This window comes from Palaemon carinicauda, chromosome 8, assembly GCF_036898095.1.
Source record: "Palaemon carinicauda isolate YSFRI2023 chromosome 8, ASM3689809v2, whole genome shotgun sequence".
Lineage (NCBI taxonomy): Eukaryota > Metazoa > Arthropoda > Malacostraca > Decapoda > Palaemonidae > Palaemon > Palaemon carinicauda.
In genome coordinates, this window is record NC_090732.1 from 103,951,753 (window position 1) to 103,979,470 (window position 27,718).

Here is a 27,718-nt window from a genome sequence, read left to right on the forward strand (position 1 = left end):
GGAATTAATTTTATCTAATTTTGGTGACGAAGAGAGTATGAACTCTCTTTCAATTTTAAATGGCCGACCCTTCCCTTAGACGGAAGTGTTGGTGTTGAAGAGAGTATAGACTCTCTTTCTTTATTTTGCTTAACAAAGTTATAGATTTATTTTATATCTCTCCGCCTTTTACCAGGCCTCTTCGATTAACTTCCTTTTATTATAAACTTATTAAATTAATTTTTATGTTTGTTTATATGCGACCTTTCCTAATAGTAGGCGGTCTTTTCTTGGAACCGAAGTTAATTAACATTGAGCCCGTCATATCGTTTTTACCTGTTAAGATTTTATGCTATTTTATGTTTTTGAAAGAATATCTTTGATAGTCTTGTACTGTTTTCAAAGTTGAACTAACGTTTTGTTTTGTCTCCGCAGTTGTTGACGTTCAGAACGTTCAACTTGCGCTCTATCGTTACGATAGAGAGAGAGTATTCACGGTTTCACGTTGCAGTAAGAGTAAACCGATTCTAGCGTTTTGTTCATTCTTTCTTAGCTTAAATGGTTTTAATTCTAATAAAGGAACTTTTTATTTGGGAAATCTTTCAGTTTTTTTCCTTTAACATAATATGTTTTAACGATATATATAATTGGGCTCATCTCTCAGGTTCTAAGTCAAGAGAGAGAGAGAGAGATAGAGACGGAGGGAGAGAGAGGAGGATAAACGTTTCGTTCAAGCGGGTAACGTTGTTATCGTTTTTTGCTCTTCTCCCTAGTCTCTTTAGGGGAAGAAGGTAAACGTTTCTAGAGTTTTATTCTTGTTCCCAGGCTTTATGCGGTGAGAGATTTTAAACGTAGTTTATTTGATCTAGTGTTTAGTCTCTTTTCCAGCCACTGAATTTTTTATCTTTCATTATGTTTTTCTGTTACATTGTAATACTGTTTTCGCAATTACTAACTTTTAATGAAGGATAGAATTGCGTGTTTCAGGTACAAACCACTTAAAGTTTCGAGTTCAGTGAAATAAGTGCAAACAGAAATTCAAAAGTGATAAAGTGATAAGCGCAAAGTGTTACAGTGTTGCGTTCGAGGGTTCGTCTGTTCGTGCCAGTTGTTCGCCTAGTCTGGGACCTCTTACAAGCTCCCAAGCCCAGGGGAGAAGTAACGTCGAAGGACTTATGGGTTCATCAGGCCTTGATCGACGAACAGACGTTTCCCTCCGTGGTTTCGGGTGTACCCACTCACGTAGCCGACGTGATCACCCCACCCACACAAAGACGAGAGAGCCCATTTATTCCTCGTCTGCGGAAGAGGTTTCTCGCAGAAACCATGGACCAAATCTTGCAGCTTTTAAGTGCAAGTCGGTCCCTTCCGCGCAAGTCCAACTCCTAGGTGTAGCCATTAGCACTGGGTCAGTTCGGACTTGCTGCAGTACGACAACTGCACACCTCCCAGAGAGGCAAAGTGGTACCGCAACAGGCAGTAACTCCGTCTGTTGCCGCACCAGCTGTTTTAGACCCTCAGTCTCAACGGACAGTAGCTCCGTTTGTTGTTGTCTTTCATAGACCCTAGTGGTCCATGCTGCAGACTATACAGTCTCAGCTTGCTCCTTCATACAGGAGTATCATGCTGGAAGGTTGACAATGTAGCCTGTTAACCTACAACCTGCCGAGGTTGTGCGCTCAGCAGATACTCCGGCTGCCTGCTCCCACCCTCCACCTGTGAGAGCTCCACCTCCGATGCGCAGTCCACCCTGCCAGACGCATGTTCTTGCTGCGCCTCCTGCTTTCATGCGTGAGTTGCCGCATCGGGAGTTGCCGGGTTCCAGCACTATGAGGCAACCTCCTCAATCCATGAGGCAGGAGCCTCATGCTATGCGGCAACCTCCTCTACCCATGAGGCAGGAGCCTCATGCTATGAGGAGCCTCAGGCTATGCGGCATCCTCCTCAAACCATGAGGCAGGAGCCTCATGCTATGCAGCAACCTCCTCTACCCATGAGGCAGGAGCCTCATGCTATGCGGCATCCTCCTCAAACCATGAGGCAGGAGCCTCATGCTATGCGGCATCCTCCTCAACCCATGAGGCAGGAGCCTCAGGCTATGAGGAGCCTCATGCTATGCGGCATCCTCCTCAACCCATGAGGCAGGAGCCTCATGCTATGAGGAGCCTCATGCTATGCGGCATCCTCCTCAAACCATGAGGCAGGAGCCTCATGCTATGCGGCAACCTCCTCTACCCATGAGGCAGGAGCGTCATGCTATGCGGCATCCTCCTCAACCCATGAGGCAGGAGCCTCATGCTATGCGGCATCCTCCTCAACCCATGAGGCAGGAGCCTCATGCTATGAGGAGCCTCATGCTATGCGGCATCCTCCTCAAACCATGAGGCAGGAGCCTCATGCTATGAGGCAACCTCCTCAACCCATGAGGCAGGAGCCTCATACTATGCGGCATCCTCCTCTACCCAGCATGAGCCTCATACCATGCAGCATGAGCCTCATCCCATGCAGCATGAGCCTCATCCCATGCAGCATAAGCCGCATGCCATGCAACATGCTCTGCATACCTTACAGCATGCTCTACATACAGCATGCTCTGCATACCTTACAGCATGCTCTGCATACCTTACAGCATGTGCATACCTTACAGCATGCTCTGCATACCTTACCGCATGCTCCTCAGTCACACATCTTTGGTTGTTGCCAACTCACAAGACTGTCAAGCAGTTTCATAACGTTGCCTTCTGGCCTGCTGCTTTTGCACCAGTGAAACCCTCACTGAGAGAACTTAGCTTTTCTCGGATATGGTTCCTGTAGATGAGAAAGTGCTATTCTCCCTCCTTCTGATATTCCCTTGAGGACTCTGTCATTTGGAGAGGAGCCTTAAGCTGCTTAGCCTCCTATGGACTTTTATTTAAGCATAACATGCTTCCAGGGAAGGTAATGGCTCCGCTTCAGTTGCTAACCCCGTCTGTTGCCACACCTGCTCCCATAGACCTTGAGCTTTGTTGCAAGACATGCAGTCCAAGCTTAGTCCTTGTTAGAGGATTTTTTGTTTACGGAGTCAGTGTGTCACTGGGAAGACGTTCAACAACCAGCAGAGGTGACTTGTTGTGACGCAGTGCGGCAACCTCAGCAACCCGATAAGGAGTTGTCTGTACTACCCAGTCAGTCTAGACAGTTTCGGGTTGTCGCTGTACTTCCTCGCTTCCCCATGGTTGACAGTTCACAGACTATGCAGCAGTACCATGATCCTGTGTCCGGCTCCGTCAGACGACTGGCTTTTAAGAGCTCCCACAAGTCGTCGCTGTCTGGAGAATCTCAGATGGACTATGGATCTGACCAAGGAACTGGGCCTCCTGGTCAATTTAGAGGAGTCCCAGCTCGTCCCATCCCAGACCATTGTCTACCTGGGTATGGAGCTTCAGAGTCGAGCTTTTCGGGCTTTTCCGTCGGCCCCAAGGATCTACCAAGCCCTAGAATGCATCCAGAGCATGCTGAGAAGGAACCGATGCTCAGTCAGGTAGTGGATGAGTCTAACAGGGACACTTTCATCGCTGGCCCTGTTCATCGAGTTAAGGAGACTCCACCTCCCCCCCCTTCAGTATCATCTAGCTGCTCACTGGATAAAGGACATGACGCTAGAGACGGTCTCAGTTCCTGTTTCCGAAGAGAGGAGGTCTACTCTAACGTGGTGAAAGAACAGCTTTCTTCTCAAGGAAGGTCTACCTTTGGCTGTTCAGAAACCCGACCGCCGTCTCTTCTCGGACGCATCAAACTCGGGCTGGGGTGCGACTTTGGACGGACAGGAATGCTCGGGAACATGGAATCAGGAGCAAAGGACACTTCACATCAATTGCAAGGAGCTGTTGGCGGTTCATCTGGCCTTGATTTACTTCAAGTCCCTCCAGCTTAACAAGGTAGTGGAGGTGGACTCTGACAACACCACAGCCTTGGCTTACATCTCCAAGCAGGGAGGGACTCATTCGTGGAAGTTGTTCTAGATCGCAAGGGACCTCCTCATCTGGTCAAAAGATCGAAAGCTCACGCTGGTAACGAGATTCATTCAGGGCGATATGAATGTCATGGCAGATCGCCTCAGCCGGAAGGGTCAGGTCATCCCCACAGAGTGGACCCTTCACAAGAAGGTTTGCAGCAGACTTTGGGCCCTGTGGGGTCAGCCAACCATAGATCTGTTCGCTACCTCGATAACCTAGAGGCTCCCGTTGTATTGTTCTCCGATTCCAGACCCAGCAGCAGTTCACGTGGATGCTTTTCTGCTGGATTGGTCCCATCTCGACCTGTATGCATTCCCGCCGTTCAAGATTGTCAACAGGGTACTTCAGAAGTTCACCTCTCGCAAAGGGACACGGCTGACGTTGGTTGCTCCCCTCTGGCCCGCGAGAGAATGGTTCATAGAGGTACTGCAATGACTGGTCGACATTCCCAGGACTCTTCCTCTAGGAGTGGACCTTCTACGTCAACCTCACGTAAAGAAGGTACACCCAAACCTCCAAGCTCTTCGTCTGACTGCCTTCAGACTATCGAAAGACTCTCAAGAGCTAGGGGCTTTTCGAAGGAGGCAGCCAGAGCGATTGCCAGAGCAAGGAGGACATCCACTCTCAGAGTCTATCAGTCTAAAGGGGAAGTCTTCCGAAGCTGGTACAAGGCCAATGCAGTTTCCTCAACCAGTACCACTGTAACCCAGATTGCTGACTTCCTGTTACATCTAAGGAACGTAAGATCCCTTTCAGCTCCTACGATTAAGGGTTACAGAAGTATGTTGGCAGCGGTTTTCCGCCACAGAGGCTTGGATCTTTCCACCAACAAAGATCTACAGGACCTCCTTAGGTCTTTTGAGACCTCAAAGGAACGTCGGTTGTCCACTCCAGGCTGGAATCTAGACGTGGTCCTAAGGTTCTTTATGTCATCAAGATTTGAACCTCTCCAATCAGCCTCTTTTAAGGACCTCACATTAAAAACTCTTTTCCTCGTGTGCTTGGCAACAGCTAAAAGAGTAAGTGAGATCCACGCCTTCAGCAGGAACATAGTTTTCACATCTGAAACGGCTACATGTTCCTTGCAGCTCGGTTTTTTGCTAAAACGAGCTTCCTTCACGTCCTTGGCCTAAGTCGTTCGAGATCCCAAGCCTGTCCAAATTGGTGGGGAACGAACTGGAGAGAGTACTTTGCCCAGTTAGAGCTCTTAGGTACTATCTAAAAAGGTCATAACCTTTACGAGGACAATCAGAAGCCTTATGGTGTGCTATCAAGAAGCCTTCTCTTCCAAGGTCTAAGAACTCAGTTTCTTACTAAATCAGGCTTCTGATTAGGGAAGCACATTCTCATCTGAAGGAAGAAGACCTTGCTTTGCTGAAGGTAAGGACACATGAAGTGAGAGCTGTGGCTACTTCAGTGGCCTTCAAACAGAACCGTTCTCTGCAGAGTGTTATGGATGCAACCTATTGGAGAAGCAAGTCAGTGTTCGCATCATTCTATCTCAAAGATGTCTAGTCTCTTTACGAGAACTGCTACACCCTGGGACCATTCGTAGCAACGAATGCAGTAGTAGGCGGGGGCTCAGCCACTACATTCCCATAATCCCATAACCTTTTTAACCTTTCTCTTGAATACTTTTTATGGGTTGTACGGTCGGCTAAGAAGCCTTCCACATCCTTGTTGATTTGGCGGGTGGTCAATTCTTTCTTGAGAAGCGCCGAGGTTAAAGGTTGTGATGAGGTCCTTTAGTATGGGTTGCAGCCCTTTATACTTCAGCACCTAAGAGTCGTTCAGCATCCTAAGAGGATCGCTACGCTCAGTAAGGAAGACGTACTTAATAAAGGCAGAGTAATGGTTCAAGTCGTCTTCCTTACCAGGTACTTATTTATTTTATGTTATTTTTGAATAACTAATAAAATGAAATACGGGATACTTAGCTTCTTTGTCAACATGTATGCTGGTCTCCACCCACCACCCTGGGTGTGTATCAGCTACATGATCATCGGGTAAGATTAATATTGAAAAATGTTATTTTCATTAGTAAAATAAATTTTTGAATATACTTACCCGATGATCATGATTTAATTGACCCACCCTTCCTCCCCATAGAGAACCAGTGGACCGAGGAAAAAATTGAGGTGGTGTTGACAAGAAGTACTAGAGTACCTGACCACAGATGGCGCTGTTGTGTACACCCGCACCTGTATAGCGATCGCTGGCGTATCCCGACCGTAGATTTCTGTCGGGCAACAGAGTTGACAGCTACATGATCATCGGGTAAGTATATTCAAAAATTTATTTTACTAATGAAAATAACATTTTAATGATAAAATTTGTTATTTCTATACTCGTCTGATGTTCATACTTTAGCGAGTAGAGAGATATAAGGATTTAGACTACTGGTCTTCTGGTTCATAAATTCTAGGTGTCTAAAAAAGTTTCTAAAAGAGGACTAGAGTGTGAGGGTTTCGCAACAAAAGGGTTTTAAGTAAATAAAGAATTTCAGTTTTATTTTTCATTGTTAGCTCATTTTTGTGTCTAAGTTGCATTATGTTTTTCAACTTATAAAGTATTTTGTCAGTTTTATGTTGGCCTTCTTATCTAGTTTAACCTTCATATTTCATGTAGTTTTGTTAGCGTTTTTACTAATTAGCTTTGATATTTTCAATAGTGATTCAAGTAGATCTTTTTACAATGAATTGTTTGTTTTTAATATGTACTGCATGTGAAACATGCATGATAAAAAGAGTTTACCAAAGGTATTTTTTTATTCACTTAAAGTTACTGTACTAAATTACTTATGAGTTTAATGTTTCTTATTACCTATTATAGTATTCAGATAACTTGGAAGGATTTAATGAGTTTACAGATGTTTCATTTTGCAACTTATTTGAGAATTCTTAATTGTAATCTGTTTCTTCAATAACAGGAAAATAGTTTTGAGCAGTTGTGCATTAATTACGCCAATGAAAAACTACAGTTCTACTTCAACAAGCACATTTTCAAACTTGAACAACAAGAATATGCTAAGGAAAAAATTGACTGGCAGAGTATTGACTATCAGGTAAAGTATCTATAGTATTACTGTAGAGTATCATGCATGAACAAATTGTGATTAAATAAATTAATTTGATTGTCTCAATTAAAATCTTAATGATGAAATATAAAAGATGGGGTTTATCATTAAAAATTTATATGGTATACATGGCCATGATTAAATGTTCTCATCTCTTGATCTACAGTTTCATGCTGTATAATTGTCATTTTCTCTTTTGATACTATCTTAATTGAGTTGCAAATGGGTATGATAACATCCAGTTTCTTAGCCATTTGGAGAGACATTAACACTTTGGGCTATTCAAGATGTTCATAATTTTTCTTTTTTCAATATTAAACTTACCCGATAATCATGTAGCTGTCAACTCCGTTGCCCGACAGAATTCTATGGAGGGATACGCCAGCTATCACAATACTAGAAGGGGGTGTATTTACCAGCGCCACCTGTGGCCAGGTACTCAAGTACTTCTTGTTGACACCTCCTCAATTATTCCTCTGTCGTGCTTCCGGCAAGACGTTCTGGGATACGCTTATGTTCTTGGAGTATTTTCACGACTTTGGTGAAGTATTTCTCTTTGATTTCGGCTGTCGCTTTACTGGAAACTTCTATATTAGCTTAGTTAGCTTTTGGAATTAATTTGATTAATTATGGTGACGAGAGAGTATGAACTCTCGTTCACCTTTCAATGGCCGACCCTTCCCTTAGACGGAAGTGTTGGTGTCTAAGAGAGTATAGACTCTCTTTCTTAATTTTGCTTAACAAAAGTTATAGATTTATTTTATATCTCTCCGCCTCTTATAGGCCTCTTCGATTAACTTCCTTTTATTATAAACTCATTAAAATTAATTTTTATATTTGTTTATATTCGACCTTCCTAATAGTAGGCGGTCTTTTACCGAAGTTAATAAACTTTGAGCCCGTCATTTCGGTTTTACCTGTTAACATATTATGCTATTTCCGCCACAGAGTTTGAAAGAATTTAAAGTTGAACTAACGTTTTGTTTTGTCTCTGCAGTTGTTGACGTTCAGAACGTTCAACTTGCACTCTATCGTTACGATAGAGAAAGAATGTTCACGGTTTCACGTTGCAGTAAGAGTAACCGTGTCTAGCGTTTTGTTCATTCTTTCTTAACTTAATGGTTTTGATCCTAATAAAGGAACTTTTCAGTTTTTTCCTTTAACAATAATATGTTTTAACGATATATATGATTGGGCTCTTCTCTCAGGTTCTAAGTCAAGAGAGAGAGAGAGAGAGAGAGAGATAGAGACGGAGGGAGAAAGAGGAGAATAAACGTTTCATTCAAGCCTGCCAGGCGTACGAGTAACGTCGTTATCGTTTTTGCTCTTCTCCCTAGTCTCTTTAGGGGAAGAAACTAAACGTTTCTAGAGTGATCTAGTGTTTAGTCTCTTTCCAGCCACTGAATTATCTTTCATTAGATTTTTCTGTTACATTGTAATTTTGTTTTCGCAATTACTAACTTTGAGAAAGGATAGAATTGCGTATTTCAGGTACAAACCACTTAAAGTTTCGAGTTCAGTGAAATAAGTGCAAACAGAAATCAAAGTGATAAGTGATTAGTGCGTGAGGGTACTTTTGTGCGCGCCAGTCGTCCTCCCAGTCCGGGACCTCTTGCAAGCTCCCAAGCCCAGGGGAGAAGCAATGTCGAAGGGCATAAGGGTTCAGCAGGCCTTGATCGGCGCACAGAAGTATCCTCGGTGGTTGTGGGCGTGTCTTACCGAGACCGTCACTCCCACCTGCAGACGATTGAGCCCTTATTTTGCTCGTCTGCAGAAGAGATTAGGGGAGAAAATAAAGGCAGAGTAACGCTGGTCTCAGGTCTCAAGACCTCTTAAACGTTAAGTCCAGACCTATGCCAGACGTACGAAGTTAAAGTTCACAACCCGAATGCAGTCATTGGGTTAGCTCTGACTCTCCTCAGTCATCAGTTGATTACACTCCGCCTAAGAGGAGTAAGGTTCTGCCGCAACAGATCTCTGCTGTTAAGGCTTTACCTCAGCAGACTAGTGTCTGCCGACCCCAAGTTGACTCTACTGCAGTCCATACAGTCACAACTTTCGGTCTTGATGCGTGAGTGTCGGGCTGAGAGTGTTGCGCCTCCGCCTCCGCCTACACTCCCCCCCCGCCTATGATCGCTCCGCCTGATCGCAGTACCACCTGCCAGACGTACGATGTTGTGAACTCTACTACAGTCCATGCAAGCACAGCTTTCGGACTTGATGCGTGAGTGTCGGGCTGAGAGTGTTGCTCCTCCGCCTCCGCCTACACTCCCTCCACCTACACTCGCTCCGCCTGATCGCAGTACCATCTGCCAGGCGTACGATGTTGTGGACTCTACTACAGTCCATGCAAGCACAGCTTTCGGACTTGATGCGTGAGTGTCGGGCTGAGAGTGTTGCTCCTCCGCCTCCGCCTACACTCCCTCCACCTACACTCGCTCCGCCTGATCGCAGTACCACCTGCCAGGCGTACGATGTTGTGGACTCTACTACAGTCCATGCAAGCACAGCTTTCGGACTTAATGCGTGAGTGTCGGGCTGAGAGTGTTACTCCTCCGCCTCCGCCTACACTCCCTCCGCCTACGCTCGCTCCGCCTGATCGCAGTACCACCTGCCAGGCGTACGATGTTGAGCCACGTGCTGAGTTTGCTGTTCCCTGTGGTGTTCAGCCTCCGCCTTCCTTAAGGCAACCTTTACAATGGGATCAGGAGGATTATACCTCTCTTCCTCCGCCTCCACTTGCTGCTCCACCAGTGATGCAACACTCGGTTGAGGTACAACAACCTCTCCCGTCCATGAGTCAGTCTCCTCAGCTCTCGCTGCAGCGAGCTCAACCCTCCACAAGGCAAGCACCACAACACCTTAGCCTTGCGCCTCAGGAGCCTCAGCTTGCGAGACATTTACCTTGTTCTGCGCAGCCTCTTCCTCATCGCGCTCCGCTCACACCACAGGAACTGGAACTTGCTACTCCGCTTCCGCCAACCGCTCAGCAAGCGCAACCCTTGGGTTCAACCACTCATGCTAGGAGTCAGCCTCCTCCACCCATGCGCCTTCCTTCTGCTTGTCTTTTATTCAGCCTTTGCAGACTGAGCCTCAGGTGTTCCCTCAACGGAGTCTTGAAGAGGAAACCACAACTATTGTTGTTCCAGCTCGTTCTGACTCTGCTGTTCAGCATACCTTACCTCCATTTTCATACCATGGTTTAAACCCCATGCAAGCATGCATAAAGCACTCTAGCACTGGTCATGGAATTTCTGAGAAATGTTAAACGCCATGCACACGCTCTGCTTTCCTTACAGCAGGCTCTGCTTACAGCAGGCTCTGCTTACTACATGCTCAGCATACAGCATGCTCTGCATTCAGCATGCTCTGCATACAACATGCTCTGCATACAGCATGCTCTGCATTCAGCATGCTCTGCATACAACATGCTCTACATACAGCATGCTCTGCATACAGCATACTCTGCATACATCATGCTCTGCATACCTTACCGCATGCTTCTCAACACATCTTGGGTTGTTGCCAACTCACTAGACTGTCAAGCAGTTTCATAACGTTGCCTTCTAGTCTGCTGCTTTTGCACCAGTGAACCCTCACTCAGAGAACTTAGCTTTTCTAGGATAAGGTCCCTGTAGATGAGAAAGTTCTTTTCTCCCTCCTTCTGATATTCCCTTGAGGACTCTGTCATTTGGAGAGGAGCCTTTAACTGCATAACCTCTTATGGACTTTTATTTAAGCATAACATGCTTACAGGGAAGGTAATGGTTCCACTTCAGTCGCTAATCCCGTCTGTTACCACACCTGCTCCCATAGACCTTGAGCTGTGTTGCATGGCATGCAGTCCAAGCTTAGTCCTTGTTAGAGGATTTTTTGTTTACGGATTCAATGTGTCACGGGGAAGACGTTCAACAACCAACAGAAGTGACTTGTTGTGACGCAGTGCGGCAACCTCAGCAACCCGTTAAGGAGTTGTCTGTACGACCCAGACAGTCTAGACAGATTCGGGTTGTCACTGTACTTCCTCGCTTGCCCATGATTGACAGTTTACAGACTGTGCAGCAGTATCATGATCTTGTGTCCGGCTCCGTCAGACGACTGGCTTTTAAGAGCTCCCACAAGTCGTCGCTGTCTGGAGATTTTCAAATGGACTATGGATCTGACCAAGGAACTGGGCCTCCTGGTCAATTTTGAGGAGTCTCAGCTCGTTCCATCCCAGACCATTGTCTCCTTGGGTATGGATCTTCAGAGTCGAGCTTTTCGGACTTGTCCGTCGGCCCCAAGGATCTTCCAAGCCCTAGAATGCATCCAGAGCATGCTGAGAAGGAACCGATGCTTAGTCAGGCAGTGGATGAGTCTAACAGGGACACTTTCATCGCTGGCCCTGTTCATCGAGTTAGGGAGACTCCACCTCCGCCCCCTTCAGTATCATCTAGCTGCTCACTGGATAAAGGACATGACGCTAGAGATGGTCTCAGTTCCTGTTTCCGAAGAGATGAGGTCTACTCTAACGTGGTGGAAGAACAGCATTCTTCTCAAGGAAGGTCTACCATTGGCTGTTCAGACCCCCGACCACCGTCTCTTCTCGGACGCATCGGACACGGGCTGGGGTGCGACACTGGACGGACAGGAATGCTCGGGAACATGGAATCAGGAGCAAAGGACACTTCACATCTATTGCAAGGAGTTGTTGGCAGTTCATCTGGCCTTGATAAACTTCAAGTCCCTCCAGCTAAACAAGGTGGTGGAGGTGAACTCCGACAACACCACAGCCTTGGCTTACATCTCCAAGCAGGGAGGGACTCATTCGAGGAAGTTGTTCGAGATCGCAAGGGACCTCCTCATTTGGTCAAAAGATCGAAAGCTCACGCTGGTAACGAGGCTCATTCAGGGCGATATGAATGTCATGGCAGATCGCCTCAGCCGGAAGGGTCAGGTCTTCCCCACAGAGTGGACCCTTCACAAGAATGTTTGCAGCAGACTTTGGGCCCTGTGGGGTCAGCCAACCATAGATCTATTCGCTACCTCGATGACCAAGAGGCTCCTCTTGTATTGTTCTCCGATTCCAGACCCAGCAGCAGTTCGCGTGGATGCCTTTCTGCTGGATTGGTCCCATCTCGACCTGTATGCATTCCCGCCGTTCAAGATTGTCAACAGGGTACTTCAGAAGTTCGCCTCTCACAAAGGGACACGGCTGACGTTGGTTGCTCCCCTCTGGCCCGCGAGAGAATGGTTCACCGAGGTACTGCAATGGCTGGTCGACGTTCCCAGGACTCTTCCTCTAAGAGTGGACCTTCTGCGTCAACCTCACGTAAAGAAGGTACACCCAAACCTCCAAGCTCTTCGTCTGACTGTCTTCAGACTATCGAAAGACTCTCAAGAGCTAGAGGCTTTTCGAAGGAGGCAGCCAGACCGATTGCCAGAGCAAGGAGGACATCCACTCTCAGAGTCTATCAGTCTAAATGGGAAGTCTTCCGAAGCTGGTGCAAGGCCAATGCAGTTTCCTCAACCAGTACCACTGTAACCCAGATTGCTGACTTCCTGTTACATCTAAGGAACGTAAGATCCCTATCAGCTCCTACGATCAAGGGTTACAGAAGTATGTTGGCAGCGGTTTTCCGCCACAGAGGCTTGGATCTTTCCTCCAACAAAGATTTACAGGACCTCCTTAGGTCTTTTGAGACCTCAAAGGAACGTCGGTTGTCCACTCCAGGCTGGAATCTAGATGTGGTCCTAAGGTTCCTAATGTCATCAGGATTTGAACCGCTCCAATCAGCCTCTTTTAAGGACCTCACATTAAAAACTCTTTTCCTCGTGTGCTTAGCAACAGGTAAAAGAGTAAGTGAGATCCACGCCTTCAGCAGGAACATAGGTTTCACATCTGAAACGGCTACATGTTCCTTGCAGCTCGGTTTTTTGGCTAAAAACGAGCTTCCTTCCCGTCCTTGGCCTAAGTCGTTCGAGATCCCAAGCCTGTCCAACATGGTGGGGAACGAACTGGAGAGAGTACTTTGCCCAGTTAGAGCTCTTAAGTACTATCTAGGAAGGTCAAAACCATTACGAGGACAATCAGAAGCCTTATGGTGTGCTATCAAGAAGCCTTCTCTACCAATGTCTAAGAACGCAGTTTCTTACTACATCAGGCTTCTGATTAGAGAAGCAAATTCTCATCTGAAGGAAGAAGACCTTGCTTTACTGAAGGTAAGGACACATGAAGTGAGAGCTGTGGCTACTTCAGTGGCCTTCAAACAGAACCGTTCTCTGCAGAGTGTTATGGATGCAACCTATTGGAGAAGCAAGTCAGTGTTCGCATCATTCTATCTCAAAGATGTCCAGTCTCTTTACGAGTACTGCTACACCCTGGGACCATTCGTAGCAACGAATGCAGTAGTAGGCGAGGGCTCAGCCACTACATTCCCATAATCCCATAACTTTTTAACCTTTCTCTTGAATACTTTTTATGGGTTGTACGGTCGGCTAAGAAGCCTTCCACATCCTTGTTGATTTGGCGGGTGGTCAATTCTTTCTTGAGAAGCGCCGAGGTTAAAGGTTGTGATGAGGTCCTTTAGTATGGGTTGCAGCCCTGTATACTTTAGCACCTTTGAGTTGATTCAGCCTCCCAAGAGGAACGCTGCGCTCAGTAAGGAAGACGATCTTATTAAAGGCAGAGTAACGGTTCAAGTCGACTTCCTTACCAGGTACTTATTATTTCATTGTTATTGTGGATAACTGATTATATGAAATACGGGATACTTAGCTATCCTTTAGTCTTGTACACTGGTTTTTCACCCACCCCCCTGGGTGTGAATCAGCTACATGATTATCGGGTAAGTTTAATATTGAAAAATGTTATTTTTATTAATAAAATAAATTTTTGAATATACTTACCCGATAATCATGATTTAATCGACCCTCCCTTCCTCCCCATAGAGAACCAGTGGACCGAGGAATAATTGAGGAGGTGTCAACAAGAAGTACTTGAGTACCTGGCCACAGGTGGCGCTGGTAAATACACCCCCTTCTAGTATTGTGATAGCTGGCGTATCCCTCCATAGAATTCTGTCGGGCAACGGAGTTGACAGCTACATGATTATCGGGTAAGTATATTCAAAAATTTATTTTATTAATAAAAATAACATATCACAATAAATTTAGGTAACCTGTAACAGGTTATTTTGATATGCTATTATCATATGAAACAGTATTTGTATTTACACAGAACAACTTTTTTGTTATACCTATGCATTAGTGCTGCATATAAAGCATTTTTTAAGATTTTCATGAGTTACTTTTCTGAAAAAGTAAAAACTAAATCATTGTCATCAGTAAGTATCTAATTTCTGGGGTTATCTCCCTTCCTCTTTCTGTTACAAATACATTTTATTTCTTATCCATTCTGTAATTTAAACAAGTGTCATCTTTGCACTCTCTTCTTACTTCAACTAGTAATTTTTTAAGTTTAAGTAAAGTAAATATAGTTCTAACCGAGTTACAATACCAGTAAATGTGTGCATAATAAAGGGAATTTATCTTAAATGATAAACAATATATATATAGATTTTCAAATTTTGAAAGTAAATAAAGCTTACAAAAAATGTTTGTGCACTATATACATAAAATCCCTGGGCAGTAGTCTGTTAGATTCAGAGGTAAGACCTTGGCAATGACAACAGGTTCAAATGTACAAACTGTAGACTGCAGGAATGATATGTATCCAAACAATAGTTTCTATTTGTAGGTTTCGGGAGCTGAGAATCTCTCACATGATTTGAATTTTGCAGTCCTGGTATTCTTTTGTAGAATTTTTCGCTACTTTTAATAAATGATTTTTAAATATTTAACTTAGCCGGTGAATATATAATAGCTGCTACTCAGCGGCTCGACAGAAAACACACTCAAAAACTCGCGAGCGATCGCTATGAAGGTTGCGGGTGTGACCACCAGCGCCAACTATCGGCCAGATACCACTCTTGCATGTAAACAAACCCTTCAATTCTTCTCTGTCGACCTTGACGACAAGACGTATCATTACTCGCTGTAGAACCTGGAGTTTTCTCAACATATTTGGTGAAGTACTTCCTTTTGGTTTGAGCTTTCGCAATGCAGGTGTTTTATCTTCAACTTAAATCTTGAACTCGTTTTTGGATAGATTTAATTTTTGATGACTTTGGATTGTTTTTTTGGACTTTCTTTGACTTTTAAATGGCCGACCCTTCCCTTGGTACGGAAGTGTGTTTTAGGCTTTTAGCAATTATCTTATCACGTTATAAATTAATTATAGATTTTCCTCTATATATTTTATATCTCAACCGCCTTTATTAGGCCTCTTCGATTAGCTTTCCATTTATAATAAACATCAAGATAAATTTTAATGATTTGTTTATATGCGACCTTTCCTGAGAGTAGGCGGTCCTAACTTGGAAACCGAAGTTAAACAACGTTGAGCCCTTTCAATCGTAAATAACTTTTACAGAGCTAATGATTTAAAACTTATTAAATGAATATTTTTTAGTAGATATTTTATGAAAGATTTTCTTTGAATAGTCTTCGTACTGTTTCAAAGATGAACTAACGTTTAGTTTAGTTATGCTACGCAGTTTGCGCTCCATCGTTACGATAGAGAGAGAGAGTATCACGGTTTCACTTTGCAGAAAGAGTAAATCGATTCTGACGTTTTGTTCATTCGTCTTTCAAAGCTTAAATGTTTTAAATTCTATTTTAAAGGAACTTTTTAATTGAAAAACCTTTCAGTTTTTTCTTTTGGTCAAATAACCTTTTTATTGACGAAACGTAAGTGGGCTCTTCTCTTCGGTGCGAAATCAAGAGAGAGAGAGAGAGAGAGAGAGAGAGATAGAGACGGAGAGAGAGAGAGGAGAGAGAACGTTCCGATCTTTATTCTCGTCCCAAGCGAGTAACGTTGTTCTTGAGTTACTCTCGTCCCTAGTCTCTGTACGGGGAGAAAGGATAAAACGTTTTTAGTTTTTATTCTCGTCCCAAGGCACTGTACGGTGAGAGATTGAAAACGTAGTTTTGAATGAACTAGTGTTTAGTCTCTTTCCCAGCCACTGATCTTTTTATCTTAAAATATGTTTACTGTTTTTTTGCTTGTATTAATGTGCTTACATTATACGACTGATTTGGCAATTATAACCTTTTGATGAGGGTAGAATTGCGTGCTTCAGGTAGAAATCAGTTTTATTCATACCTAATGTGAATTGTTAAAAAATTCGATTTCAGTGAAATAAGTGCAAAACAGAAAATCGTAGTGATAAAGTGATATTGCGCAAAGTGTTATCAGTGTTGCGACCGAGGGTTCGTCTGTTCGTGCCTGTCGTTCGCCTAGTCCGGGACCTCTTGCAAGCTCCCAAGCCCAGGGGAGAAGTAATGTCGTACGACTTATGGGTTCGAGAGGCCTTGATCAGCGAACAGACGTTCCCTCTATGGTATCAGGCGTATCTCACCAAGATCACCCCTACCATAAGGCGAGAGAGACGATTTTCTCCTCGTCATCCGAAGGCTTTTCGCATAAGAAACCGTGGAACAAGGTTTCGAGGCCCTTTAAGCGAAAGTCAGTCCTTTCAGGACAGGTCCAGCGTCCTGGTTTTAACTATTAGGACAGCTCTGACCCTATGCAGTCATCGGAAGACTGCTCGCCGCCTAAACAAAAGCGTAACACAGGCTCTGAGAGTCTTTTTGTAGGCAAGGTTTTGCAGTCACAGACGTTACCCTCGTCTCTTACCGCAACCATTCCCGTTGATCCTAAAATGGGTTTTACGGCAAGACATGCAGAATAAGCTTGCCTCTCTTATGGAAGACTATTCTGCCGATAAGGTTCACGTTGATCCTAGCCGTTTATCTCATCGAGATCCTGGCCTTCAGCCGCCCAAACGAACCTTTGTGCGTCCTGTTGACGTTGGCGTAGCTAAGTCACGTAGTCACGATATGTAGAGCCTCACTCGATGCGGTCACGTGTTGATGTTCAGCCGCATTTGGACGTTAGGCCGCTTCCTAATGCTCCTGTTGACGTTCAGGACGTTCGCCAACCAGCGGAGTTGACTTGTTTTGACGCTGAGCGTCAACTACCGCAGTCTAGAGTTGTTTTGACTGCTCAGACTAGGCAGTCAAAACAGTCTCGAGTGGACGCCGAGCGTCCTCCCGCACCTGTTGTTGTTGACAGTTCACAGACTGTTAAGCAGTTACATGACGTTGCGTCCTGGTCCGCTACTAATGCACCAGTGCGTGTGGACTCTGCTTGTAAAGCATTGCCACCACGGTAGGTCTCTCCCTTGCTTGAGACTCGGCTATTGTCGGACAAGGTTCCTTCAGATGAGGAAGTTGCTGTTCCCCCTCCTACTGATATTCCCTTGAGGACTCTGTCAGACGGAGAGGAGCCTAAAGCTGCTTAGCCCTCTATGGACTTTAAATAAATCATGCTGATTTTTAAGGATCTTTGTCCGGATCTTTTTGTAACTGCTGCTCCTCGTTCGCCTAAACGTCAGAGTTTACACTAGGCCTAGCTACTTCGAAGCCGTTGTTTTATAAGCTAGTGCTCTCTCGCTCTTCTAAGAGAGCTTTACGTTTGCTAGGCGACTGGTTTATCACCAGGAGGAGTTTGGGGGAGACAGCCTTTGCTTTCCCTACTTTTAAGCTGGCTTATAGAGCGAGAGTCTGATATGACACGAGAGAGGTTCTCGGCTTGGGAGTTCCTGCCTCTGCCCAGATAGACTTCTCAAACCTCATAGACTCTCCCTGGCGCCTGGCCATGAGACGCTCCAAGATTTTACAGGTCATGCATAAACAAGGCTTTCAGGGATAGCTCCAATGATCTGACAGCCACGTTCTCTGCAGGAACAAGTCCCTCAGGGATGGCTCCAATGATCTGGCAGCCATGTTCACTGCAGGAGTACGTAAGAGGCAAGTGCGCTCAATGTGTTCATTGTCAAGACAAACTTCACGATGAAGTCTACCAAGCTGTCTTGACAGCATTTATGGAAGGCGACTGGATGGTCTCTCTCGACCTTCAGGAGGTATACTTCCACATTCCTATACACCCGGATTCCCAACCGTTTCTGAGGTTTGTTTACAGGAATGTGGGGTACCAGTTTCGAGCCCTGTGCTTTGGCCTCAGTCCTGCGCCTCTCGTGTTTACGAGGCTCATGAGGAATGTGGCAAAATCCCTCCATCTATCGGGGATCCGAGCCTCCCTGTACTTGGACGACTGGCTTCTCAGAGCATCGTCCAGTCTTCGCTGTCTGCAGGATCTACATTGGACGTTGAGTCTGGCCAGGGAGTTGGGACTTTTGGTCAACCTAAAAGTCCCAACTGATCCCATCCCAGATTATTCTATATTTGGGGATGGAGATTCGCAGTCCAGTTTTATTCGGGCTTTTCTGTCTGCCACCGAATAGAACAAGCCCTGCTCGAAGTCCAACTAATGCTGAAAAGAAAACGTTTCAGTCAGGAGTTGGAACAGTCTCGTAGGGACTCTCTCATCCCTGGAGCAGTTTGTCTCACTAGGGAGACTACACCTTATGCCTCTCCGGTTCCATCTAGCCTCTCACTGGAACTAGGACAAGATATCAGTCTGAGAGAGGGACTTTCCCTAGCAGTCAAGAACCCAAACCACGTGTTGTTCTCAGACGCGTCGGATTTGGGTTTGGGTGCGACCCTGGACGGTCGGGAATGCTCGGGTCTGTGGACCTCAAGTCAGAAGAGCATGCACATCAACGGCAAGGAGCTATTAGCAGTCCACTTGGCCTTGATGATATTCGAAAGCTTCTTCGAAACTAAGTGGTAGAGGTCAACTCAGACAACACCACAACTTTGGCGTACATCTCCAAGCAAGGAGGCACACACTCCTTCACGCTGCTCGAGATCGCAAGGGACCTTCTCTTATGGTCAAGAAATCGAGGCATCTCCCTGTTGACGAGATTCATCCAGGGGGACTTGAACGTCTTGGCAGACTGTCTCAGTCGGAGGGGTCAGGTGATACCCACGGAATGGACCCTCCACAAGGACGTGGGCAAGAGTCTTTGGGCTACTTGGGGTCAACCCACCATAGACCTCTTTGCCTCCTCGTTGACCAAAAGGTTACCAATCTATTGCTCTCCAGTCCTAAATACAGAAGCAATCCACATAGATGCGTTTCTACTGGATTGGTCTCTTCTGGACTTATATGCATTCCCACCATTCAAGATAGTCAACAAGGTACTGCAGAAGTTCGCCTCTCACGAAGGGACAAGGTTGACGTTGGTTGCTACCCTCTGGCCCGTGAGAGAGTGGTTCACCGAGGTACTTCAATGGCTGGTAGACTTTCCAAGAAGTCTTCCTCTAAGGGTAGATCTGTTACGTCAGCCCCACGTAAAGAATTTCCATCAAAGCCTCCCCGCTCTTCGTCTGACTTCCTTCAGACTATCGAAAGACTCTCAAGAGCTCGAGGCTTTTCGAAGGAGGCAGCCAGTGCGATTGCAAGAGCGAGGAGAGCTTCTACCATTAGAGTATACCAGTCGAAGTGGGAAGTCTTTTGAGACTGGTGCAAGTCAGCATCTGTGTCCTCGTCCAGTACCTCTGAAGCCCAAATCGCAGATTTTCTTTTACATCTGAGAAAGGTTCGCTCCCTTTCAGCTCCCACGATTAAGGGCTACAGGAGCATGTTGGCTTCGGTCTTTCGACATAGAGGCTTAGATCTCTCCAACAATAAAGATCTCCAAGATCTCCTTAAGTCTTTCGAGACCTCTAAGGAACGTCGTTTGGCAAATCCTGGATGGAACTTAGATGTGGTCATAAGGTTCCTCATGTCAGACAGGTTTGAGCCATTACATTCAGCCTCCCTGAAGGATCTCACCCTCAAGACACTTTTCCTAGTGTGCTTGGCTTCGGCTAAAAGGATCAGTGAACTTCATGCCTTCAGTAAGAACATTGGTTTTTTCTACAGAAAAAGCCATTTGTTCACTTCAACTTGGTTTCCTGGCCAAAAAATGAACTGCCTTCTCGTCCTTGGCCTAAATCTTTTGATATTCCTTGCTTATCAGAGATCGTAGGCAACGAACTGGAAAGAGTATTATGTCCTGTTAGAGCTCTTAAGTTCTATTTAGCTCGTACTAAGTCATTACGAGGTAAATCTGAGGCATTATGGTGCTCAGTTAAGAAACCATCATTGCCTATGTCAAAGAATGCTTTGTCATATTTTATCAGATTTTTTAATACGAGAAGCTCATTCTCACTTGAATGAGAAAGACCGATGTTTGCTTAAGGTTAAGACGCACGAAGTTAGAGCTATAACAACCTCCGTGGCCTTCAAGCAAAATAAATCTCTGCAAAGTATTATGGATGCGACTTTTTGGAGAAGCAAGTCAGTGTTCGCGTCATTTTACTTAAAAGATGTCCAGACTCTTTACGAGGACTGCTACACACTGGGTCCATTCGTTGCAGCGAGTGCAGTAGTGGGTGAGGGTTCTACCACTACATTACCCTAATTCCAATATCCTTTTTAATCTGTCTCTTGAAATGTTTCTTAATATTGTTTTTTTGGGATGTACGGAAGGCTAAGAAGCCTTTCGCATCCTTGTTGATTTGGCGGGTGGTCAAAGTCAATTCTTGAGAGCGCCCAGATTAGGGGTTTGATGAGGTCCTGTTAGTATGGGTTGCAACCCTTTATACTTCAGCTCCTGGGAGTCTTTCAGCATCCTAAGAGGATCGCTGGGCTTCGTGAGGAAGACAGACTTACTTACAAGGCAGAGTAATCGTCTAAGTCAACTTCCTTACCAGGTACCTATATATTTTGGTTTTGTTATATTGATAACTGTCAAAAACTCATAGCTTATACGCTGTAAACTTAATTAACTCTGGTCTCTACCCACCGCCTTGGGTGTGAATCAGCTATTATATATTCACCGGCTAAGTTAAATATTTAAAAATGATATTTTAATTATAAAATAAATTTTTGAATATACTTACCCGGTGAATATATAAATTAAAGGCCCTCCCTTCCTCCCCAATAGAGACGCAGCGGGACGAGAAGAATTGAAGGGTTTGTTTACATGCAAGAGTGGTATCTGGCCGATAGTTGGCGCTGGTGGTCACACCCGCAACCTTCATAGCGATCGCTCGCGAGTTTTTGAGTGTGTTTCCTGTCGAGCCGCTGAGTAGCAGCTATTATATATTCACCGGGTAAGTATATTCAAAAATTTATTTTATAATTAAAATATCATATTTCACGTATACAACCACACATACAGCCACTTTCAGACCAAAGTATTGGGATTTGTATCATTTATGATTTCTGTGATATTTGCTTTACTGACACTGATTTTCAAGCTACTATTATTCCTGATGCTCATAAAATTTTTTAGAAACTTTATCTTTTGGTTCTCCAGTTAACACCCTGCCATTTGGGCTTATAACATCTTGCTTTTCCAACTACAGTAAGTTTGTAACTTAGCTGGTAATAGTAATGATAATAAAGGGATTTTGACGAAGGAAAAATCCCCATAAAATTACAAACTAGCCAAAGGACATAGTGAACGTAAGGCTAAATAAATATGAAGACAAGGAAACATCCGAGTGTCCAAACGCAAAAGGCATCAAATCTTACATGTCTAAGCATATCTAAACATTAAAGTAACGGAAATACAATAACAGTTAAATCATAAGAATTAAACATGGTAAATATCTTAGGGCTAACGAACCACCCAGGAGAGTGGTGACGTGGTGTGAGTGGCGGGTAGGAGGGAGAAGAGAAGAGATGGAAGAAAGGAAGAACAAGAGATTAATGGGGAGAGATCAGAAGGATGTCCTAGAGGGCGCTCGTGTTAGGTGTCGGTGGCGTGGTCCAAGTGTGGTTTCTAGGGCCTCTGTTACAGCCCTTCCCTTTGATGAAGGAATTATCTAAATGGAAGATAGCCTGTGAATAGTGGTTTTCACACGCCCCTGCTTTATACACGACACCCACAAGGTGCTCGCGCGAGGGTAGTAACCTCTGCATTCCATGCTTTTATCTTTCTCTGGTATATTTGGAAGATTTATATCAGAAAAGTGTAAAGAAGGACCCTTTTCACCGAGCATCACAGGTCTCTCCCCAGAAATAGTAGTAGTAGCTTTTAGGGGTCTTCCTATCTCCAGTGTAGGTACCTTATTTCTGTACTTTCATAAACAATAAGGGATTCACTTGAGATCTTTGATGAACACTCACATCTATGTCTTTCTTATGATACACATGCTGCTATATTCTCCCGGATGTAGCTCTACAATTATATCATGACTCTTTGAATGAGTCATTCTTGTATCTTTTGCTTTCCTAATTTCTATCAAATAGTTTTCTTTATATTTTGGTAGGTTATTTCTTGGTATCCAAAGATAGATGACAACTCCTACTGCATTATTTTTACATGGTTCCCTTATTATGTAGGTGCCACATTGTAAAGTCCACCCTTATTGTTGACAGGAGAACAATACTCAAAACAAGTTTAACTTTTATTATTATTATTATTATTATTATTATTATTATTATTATTATTATTATTATTATTATTATTATTATTATTATTATTATTATTATTAGCTAGGCTACAACCCTAGCAGGAAAAGCACGGTATTGCGAACCCAAGTGCTCCAACAGGAAAAGCAGTACAGAAACGAAATAGAGTAGTAACAAATAAGCTATATATGAGAAGTACTGTAATAAGAAAAATTTAGAATATCTTGAGATTAATATTAAAGTAGATTAGTCATATATAAGCTACAAAATGAGACATGTCAACCTGGAGAATGCAAGATTTAGAATTAACTGAATCCAAAGGATGGTTAGAATTTTGAAAATCTTATGCGACATGGGAAATTAAGTAACTGAACGACCGTGCCAGGTCAGGAATAAGGGATTTAATAGACTGCAAGTTTTGTCTAACAAATTAAGAGGAGACTCAGCAGCTAAAGATCAGACAGGAGAACAATACTCAAAACATGACAAAAGTGAAAGAATTTTAAGATTTCCTGAGAATAGATTGATCAGCAAAAATCTTAATAGACATTCTCATCAAGCCAAGTTTTTATGCAATTAAAGAAGAAATAGACCGGATATATTTTTCAGAAGTAAATTTGCAATCAAGAATTATACCTAGAATTTGTAATGAGTTTTATATAATTGTCAATGCAAAGATTGGATCTTGAGGAGTCACTGTCTTTGATCTGCATACATCATACTATGAGAGTTGTTAGGGTTCAACTTCATTCCCCATAATTTGTATATGCACTTATTTTAGCTACATCTCTGTTAAGGCATTCAGCAACCATAGGTTTACATTCAGGAAATGGAATTGATGCAAAGATGTAGCATCATCTGCATATGCAACAAGCTTATTTTCTTGGCCCAACTACATATGTGTATATACTATAAAAAAGTAATGATTTGAGAAAACTACCATGAGAAACATTCCTATAGGCACTTTGGTGCCCAAAAACAACTAGGCTACTCTACAATCTATTAATTTAAATAGTCAATAATGTTGCTTAGCAAAGATTCACTTACTCCCATCTGTTCAAGTTTGAAAGGCAGCATGACAATCAACTTGATTGTTGAATTTTCTCTAATACTTTCATAGTATAATTTGATTACTTAGTTTCCCTCTACTTTTCACATCTAAATTATTACTATCCTTGATTCTAGAACTTTTTAATTTTATTTTTTTTTGGGGGGGTGGTTGCTCAGACTTCAGTTATTTCTGCTCCTTTTGTCAAGACAACATTCTATTGTTGGCATTTGATATTTTTTCTGTAGATTTTCAAACCACTGTATTACCTCACTTGTTTTACTTCCATTATGTCTTTCATTTCAACTGGAATTTCTCTGTTCTTCTTATATTGAATATTTTACCTCTTTTGCAGCTTTCTTTATTCACTTAGGTATTAATCTTTATTTTTCATTAGATATGCAAGTTTTTCTACTGTTGCCTTCTGTCACTAAGATTTTCCTTCATTTTCATGATGGTAAAAAGCAAATAAATCAATTGAATTTGTTGTTAACAATGAATAATTATAATTTTATACAATGCCACACAGTATTAATGTTAATAAAAATGTAAAAAGGAACATGTGATAGATTTTACATTGATTGTTGATATTTGTAGAAAGATCAGGAATGATTCACTAGAGGCATTTGTTACTGTTTATCCCTATTCATCTAAAATGAATGTACATTATGATGAGTTTTAAAGTATTGTCTTTGTTTCAACAGGATAACCTCCCTGTAATTGAGCTGGTAGCAAGAAAACCTGTTGGCATTTTGCATCTTCTTGATGATGAAAGTAACTTTCCAAAAGCGACAGACCACTCATTCTTGGAAAAGTGCCACTACAATCATGCTCTCAATGAACTTTACTCAAGGTAAAGATTTCCTGAAATGTTCTGGGAGATATTTACATTTTGTTTAATATGGTAACAAGTCTGTAGTGGAAATATTTGATTTTTACCTTGATTTTTTTATCTATTGCAGGCCAAGGATGTCCTCCATGGAATTTGCCATTAAGCATTACGCTGGTCAAGTCTGGTATAGCGTTGAAGGTTTCCTTGATAAGAATCGTGACACGTTAAGGAATGATGTTGTTGAATTGCTAATTTCTTCTAAGTTATCCGTAGGTTCAAGTTTTAGCTACCACACATTCATCTTGTATGCTTACAAAGTTATAGTATTTTTTCTATCACAGGTAACAATTTAAAGAAGATTGCAGAAAAATTTAACATTTCTGTTACCAGTGTATTTTTGACAAGATATCTGGATCTTTGGCTTCTACATATATGTTATCACAAATATTTAAGTTTCATGATTTAAGAAATTATAGCTCATCATGAAGTTTAGAATCTTTATTTAGATTTCAACATAAGTTGTCTCTTTTCTTCTGACCCTGTATTACCATTTTTTTAAAGCCAATTTACCTAATTTCATCAAGCAGCTGATCTTGTATGGAATCCAGGTCTTGTATAAATTTTATGTATCTGTATATGTTTCATTGTGAGTGTGATGCCAATAAGACACTAGTAATAGCTCCAGTGATGTTTTTAATTTTTTCTTAGTAAATACAGAAGTCTGTATATATTTTTGTCAGAACCGGTATAATAAAATACACTTTTCATCTGTAACTTGTCTTTTACATAGATGGTATCAGCTATGTTCCTTGATGTCCGATTAGGGTCAGAAAACAAGACACTTACAAAAGCCAATGGTCGTTTTGTCACTATGAAGCCAAGGACACCTACCGTGGCTGCCCGCTTCAATGATTCTCTAACTCACTTGATTGAGGGAATGAGCAAGTAAGTAGTTTACAATTGAAATACATATTTTTGGTGATAATCTTGAGAAGAAAAAATCATTGTAGGAAATATTCAAATTCCACTGCAATCTACTTTATAGTACTGTACAATATATTGTGCAAGGTAGAGAGCCTTGAAATTTTCATGAATTAAGCTTGACACATAATGTAGTTTTGCTATCCATGTATTTATGATGTCATTCTGTCTTTTTGTTTTTTACTCATGAGGTAAATTTGTTATAGGTGTAATCCATGGTTTGTTCGCTGCATCAAGCCAAACAATGAGAAGGCTCCATTGAAGCTGGATATGCCATGTGTTTTAGAACAACTAAGGTACTCAGGAATGTTAGAAACCATCAAGATCCGTCAGCAAGGCTTTCCTGTCAGAATGCGTTTTCTTCGATTTGCTGAACGGTACAGGTGCCTTGTTCCTGGCCAAGTGCCAAGGGTAAGTGACATGCCAAATTGAATTCTCACTTTCAAATACCTGACCAGTATTTCTGTATTATTTGGTTGCCACTCCGTTTAAGGTCTATATTTTAGCATTCCAGTGTAACCCATAAATCATAAGATGCCTTATTCTAACTACTGTATAACCATCCCAGTCACACAACCTGTTAAAATTTTTAACTGGAACCTCCCCATATACATGACCATACCTTCATCTGGTACTCTATATCTACCTTCATTTTGATCTGTGGAAACATAATTATCTCTGCTCACTGCTGTATCAGCCCACCTTAACGAAATCCAATCTGGGACAATATTTGTCATTATCTAAACATTTCTTACCTATGATTTCCTTTTTGATATTGTCTTTATTGTCTCCTATAGTAATAAATGTGTTGGGAGAATCCACCTCTCTCTCTCTCTCTCTCTCTCTCTCTCTCTCTCTCTCTCTCTCTCTCTCTCTCTCTCTCTCTCTCTCTCTCTCTCTCTCTCTCTCTCTCTCTTTTTTTTGTCATTGAGATGTTTTAGCACTTGTATCAAACTAATATCCTATGTGTGCTCTCCTGTCCAGTCTGATGAGTCTTTCCTTTGTGTGCACATCTTGTTTAGTTAATGGGTACACCATGCTTAACTTACTGGGACTTCATGTTAATCTTAGTACCTGTAATTAAGTAATTTTCTAGTGAAAAGTGTATATTTTTTGCTGGGGTATTATTATGGACTACTAGTCTCATTCAACAATAATAGTTTTGCTTCTTTAGAGAGTGGTTAATAGTAATTTTAGATATGTATTTCCAGTTTAGAGTTGAATGTATGAAGGCAAATGTTTTTTTAATGTTCTTTCCAAGGTAGAAGGCATACTTAGATAGGTTGAGGTAGGAATTCTTTTTAATTGAGATAATTAGATTCCTTTACAGTTGTAGAATCATTAATAACACACTTAGAAAGGTGGGATATCATTTGCAAATGTAAGCCTCTTGAAAAAAATTAAGGAACAAGTTGCTCTGTTTCCATTTACAATTTACATAATTTTAAATTTAGAGCAATTGATTTTCTTTATTTGACCTTACTGATTTAGCTCTCATCTTATCTCCTTATTTTTTTTTTTAAATTTTCACCAATATATATCTTAATATATACCAACTTTTTCTTTTTTGGAACTTATCAAATAGAAAGCTTTAATAGCTTTGTAAGAGTTCTAGTAAACATGTAAGTTTCCTTACTTATATTTACAGTATGTTGTTTCTTTTAAGTGATAGGTCAGTGAATGAGTACAGAACCATGATGTATGGGATTTTTTAAAAGATGTTAGTCCTGTTTTTATTATTTTTATTATTATCATTATTATTATTGTTATTATTATTATTATTATTATTATTATTATTATTATTATTATTATTATTATTATTATTATTGAACAGGGGGCTCCTTCAAAAGAAATCTGCAGGGTCGTCCTGGACAGAGTATGTCGAGGAACTCGGGGTGCCTATCAGCTTGGGACTACTAAAATATTCCTTCGAGAAGCATTGGAACAGACACTGGAGGAAGAACGTTACAAGATGCTCTCGCACTCTGTTGTTACTTTGCAAAGACATGTCAGAGGATATCTTGCCCGCAGAAGGTATGTCGGAATGGATGATTATATTGTAGTTGGTTACCATTAAGTATTTACATCTAAATTGGTTTATATTCTTATAAAAAATGAGATTATGAGATTGTAGCTTTACCTGATTCTGTGGGAGAAAGTATATATTATTGAAAGTTCACATAAACTACAAATGGAGTACCATTGCTGGTTATTGAATATCCGTGAGCTATCATGAAAATATTGGAAAACAATTCTATCTGTAAGTCGTCTTTTGTTTCAACACAAACTTTCATCCTTTAATTGGAGTATGCTTTCAGTAAAACTGGCCACA

The 27,718-nt window shown here is 42.3% G+C and overlaps 1 protein-coding gene across 3 annotated transcripts in view; it reads left to right on the forward strand.

Moving 5' to 3' along the window:
- The window catches only part of Myo10A (Myosin 10A), a 418,782-nt gene that overhangs the window by 130,278 nt on the left and 260,786 nt on the right, over positions 1-27,718 (forward strand). For all 3 annotated transcript variants that reach the window (XM_068378794.1, XM_068378796.1, XM_068378795.1), the window contains 6 exons: positions 6,904-7,038; positions 24,278-24,426; positions 24,536-24,674; positions 25,196-25,350; positions 25,593-25,797; positions 27,221-27,420. In XM_068378794.1, the coding sequence (XP_068234895.1) occupies positions 6,904-7,038; positions 24,278-24,426; positions 24,536-24,674; positions 25,196-25,350; positions 25,593-25,797; positions 27,221-27,420 (983 nt within the window). The remainder of the gene's footprint in view (positions 1-6,903; positions 7,039-24,277; positions 24,427-24,535; positions 24,675-25,195; positions 25,351-25,592; positions 25,798-27,220; positions 27,421-27,718) is intronic.